This window comes from Temnothorax curvispinosus, unplaced genomic scaffold, assembly GCF_003070985.1.
Source record: "Temnothorax curvispinosus isolate PA1 unplaced genomic scaffold, ASM307098v1 QBEX01003052.1, whole genome shotgun sequence".
NCBI lineage: Eukaryota > Metazoa > Arthropoda > Insecta > Hymenoptera > Formicidae > Temnothorax > Temnothorax curvispinosus.
This window is the reverse complement of record NW_020212832.1, coordinates 8,045-11,314: the sequence shown is the minus strand read 5'-3', so window position 1 is coordinate 11,314 and position 3,270 is coordinate 8,045. Positions and strand designations below refer to the sequence as shown.

Below are 3,270 nucleotides of genomic sequence, written 5' to 3'. Positions count from 1 at the left end.
AAGTAACCTCGGATCTCCATCAGAAGAAATGCCAAGTACTGTTATGCCAGCGTCTTTTAATTTTTGAATCATATAATTCCAACGCTTAATTACATCATCAGCTGTAAATTTGTTATCAGAACTGTATAAACATAGGCAAAATGAAGGAGCATTTTCTACTAATGGCTGTGCTATAATTACGTACAATAAATTAGCTGCTGTATTATTAATAAAATACTCCTCAATCTGTTTTGCAGAAGTAGCCGTAAAAGAACTTTTTATAGGCATGCCATTTTCATCTAATGGCAAGGAAAAGCCTACAAGTTGATTCGTTTTAGAATCATATTGTACCCGACCTGTTATTCTGGTTGCGTCTTCGCTAAGCCATAGAACTGTAGGTAAATTTCTTGACTGTAAGAAATTTACTAATTCTGCAACACGAATATCGCCTTCAATTATTATTGCACTTGAGTCATCTAAAGTACGGCTTACCGTGCTTAACGAAGGCAGTGGCAAATTTGTACACAACGTTTTGTATAGCATTCTACCCCCTATAATGTATAGATAAGTTGCAAACAGCTTAAGGGTATCATTATACCGAGCACTTTTCTTTTTGCCTGTGTTTTTATTAGCAGTATCTACTAAAGATTTTAAAAACGAAGATTGTGTTACGGTTGATGCCGGATAAAATTCTTTATTAGAATTATTGCTCGACTTTTCCAAAAAAAGTTTTAAAGCATTACTTAATTCTTTATTTTTTTGAAGTTCTATCTGTAATTGATTAAGAACCGGAAAGTACATAGAAATTCGCGGTTGGAACTCATCTACCGAAAACAATTTTCGCTTTTTTCTTGCCAAGCGTGTTTGGCGCAAAGAACTACGTGATTGAATCTTGGGTCGAACATTTGTTATAGAAATTAATTTTCCCACGAGATGATTCGTTCGATAATCATCTCGGGTTAGCATTCCCCCGTCGCCGTTCCATCTTGTATATTATCCTTTTTTGATGACACAGTTGACTGCGATGTTGAAGTTGAGGCTTCAGGTTCCTTTGGAGAAACTATCAACATATTTGTATTTGTAGAGTCAACTGGCATTGAAATAATAGAAGTGATGGAGAGATCCTCGGAGACATCGGTACCTTCTGAAAGCAGCAACTCATCATCCACTATGGTGTATTCAGCAATTACATCTCCAATTACATTGCTGTTAGAATCGTAGTTTGTTTCCTTTTGAAGAGCGGGTGATTTGGCGGACGCTTGCAGCAAGTGAAGAACATTACTTGAGGACTTGTCTCGCTTTTCAGTAAGTTCAGTAGATTTCTGGTGTTGGAAAATGTGTCTTTTGAAGTTGGAAATTATCCATCTGGAACTTTTACCTTTTGTTGTTCCACATTTTGTGATATTGGTCACAAATAAACACGATGGACAAGTAATTCCAGCAACATATGTAAATCCTTGAGGGTAAGTTTCTCCATCATAAATTTCCTTAATTGAAACTTCGATCTGTACGTATCCTTTCAACAAGTTACTCAATTTTTTATTTAGATTTTTGTCTTGACTGAAAGATTTAACAAGCTTTGTTAATTTATTAATTTCTTCCCTGATATTAGGATTCTTCTTTTCATGTAGTTCAGATTTTTTCTCGGATTTTAAAATGTGCTTGTCTTCGGGTTTAGAAAGTGCTCGTTTTTTACAAGACGGTTCTCCAAATTCTTCGCAGTCTGTCGATGGTAACTTCCAATAATCCTTCGGTGCTTGTTTAACCATTTTAACCAGCTCCAAGATTAGATGTCTGTCTCCAATCATAAAACGAAATTTTTCAGGCATGTTGTGAAATATTCCGAAATAGTCTCTCATATTGGAGTTGGGTTCGATAAAAGATATCATCACAGTTTGAGCAAAGATTTCGATTTCTTTTAATACATCTTCCGTAATGTTCCGAAATGAAAGAGGATTGTCCATGTTATTTAAACGCATAATGTTTTTAATAGTTGGGGATATGTATGCTCCGCTATCCCTTTCTAGTATATTCCAGAAATTACATTGTCGTTCATCATTGGTAACTTGGGAAACTAGAGAAGAACCCTCGGGAGAAACCGAGGGAGAAACATTCTTTTTCTTCAATTCTTTATCTTTCTCACTCGCTTCGTCCATTTCTCTGTAAAGATTATACATATTTAACTTCAAATTGATAATTTATACGACAATTATAACATAGAACTTTCTGTGCTGGCTGAGTATTTATTATTCATAATCTACTTATAGTTATTAAAATATAGAACAACACGTCGTGGTCAGTGTTGTAAATAAAACCATGACCACCATTCATGTAGTATTATATTTTATATATACTTCAATATTTAAAAGGAATACTCTTTGTGATGGCCTTCTTTTAACTAAGCTCCCGACTAAGATTTATTAAACTTATTTACAAATGTCAGAACTAAACTTTAATTGTTACTTAAAAAACAGGTTAGGACAAATTAAGGTTATGAAATTAGAAGTACGCGCAGTGTGTTATAATATTTTAAACTTACCTTTCAAATTACGTCTTCATACGTTGTATTCTTAAACCGACGGTTAAATTTAGCGGCCTATTCTTACGATTATGCCCGAGATGCCTATGGAACTTTCCCGTGTCTCTCTGACACCCGACGTGCGCGAAGTCCCTATGCGCACACGCATAATCGTCTCGTGGGCGCATGTTACTAATAAAAGACTGATTTCGTTCTGATTTCAAACGACTCGCAATGATTTCACGCGATTTCTTACTTATTTTTCTTTGATTACATTGATTACGCTTGTAGTTTCATTTAAATGATTTCAAAATATATTGCAAGATTACACGTGATTACGAATTGATTTCACTGTTGATTACCACATGATTACAAATCAGGTGTACACCTGATTTCATTAGTGAATGGCCCCTCGGGAATTTCATTTTGTAAATAGAATTCTTTTTTTTTGGGTGTCGGCAATACAGATTCCCGTAAGTCCAAGGTAGAAATAGGGTAGAAGAATTGCTAAAGGCATCGTAAAACCTTCTCAGCCACCTCTTATAATACACCTATTTGGATTGTACCCAAAAAATGAGAACTCAAAAGGAAACAAATGTTAAGGGCGGCAGTATGGTTTAGTGGTAGAGCGCCAGACTTGTAATCTGAGGAACCAGGTTCGAGTCCACTAGAGCCATGAAGCATGGAATGTTTTTCCGATAGCTGCGCCCCTCCGTGCAAGATAGGCTCTTGTGCGGAGAAAACTGGGTTCCGTCTTTCGGAAAGAGACGTTA

General features: G+C 35.8%; 1 protein-coding gene across 1 annotated transcript; it reads right to left on the bottom strand.

Moving 5' to 3' along the window:
• Nucleotides 1–938: 938 nt before the first annotated feature.
• On the bottom strand, nt 939–2,732 carry LOC112452200. The gene is made up of 2 exons (XM_025012300.1): nt 2,519–2,732; nt 939–2,139 (listed from the first exon to the last, which is right to left on the bottom strand). The coding sequence occupies exon 2, from the start codon at nt 2,133–2,135 to the stop codon at nt 939–941; it is 1,197 nt and encodes a 398-aa protein (XP_024868068.1). The 5' UTR covers nt 2,136–2,139; nt 2,519–2,732.
• Between the last annotated feature and the right edge of the window lie 538 nt (nt 2,733–3,270).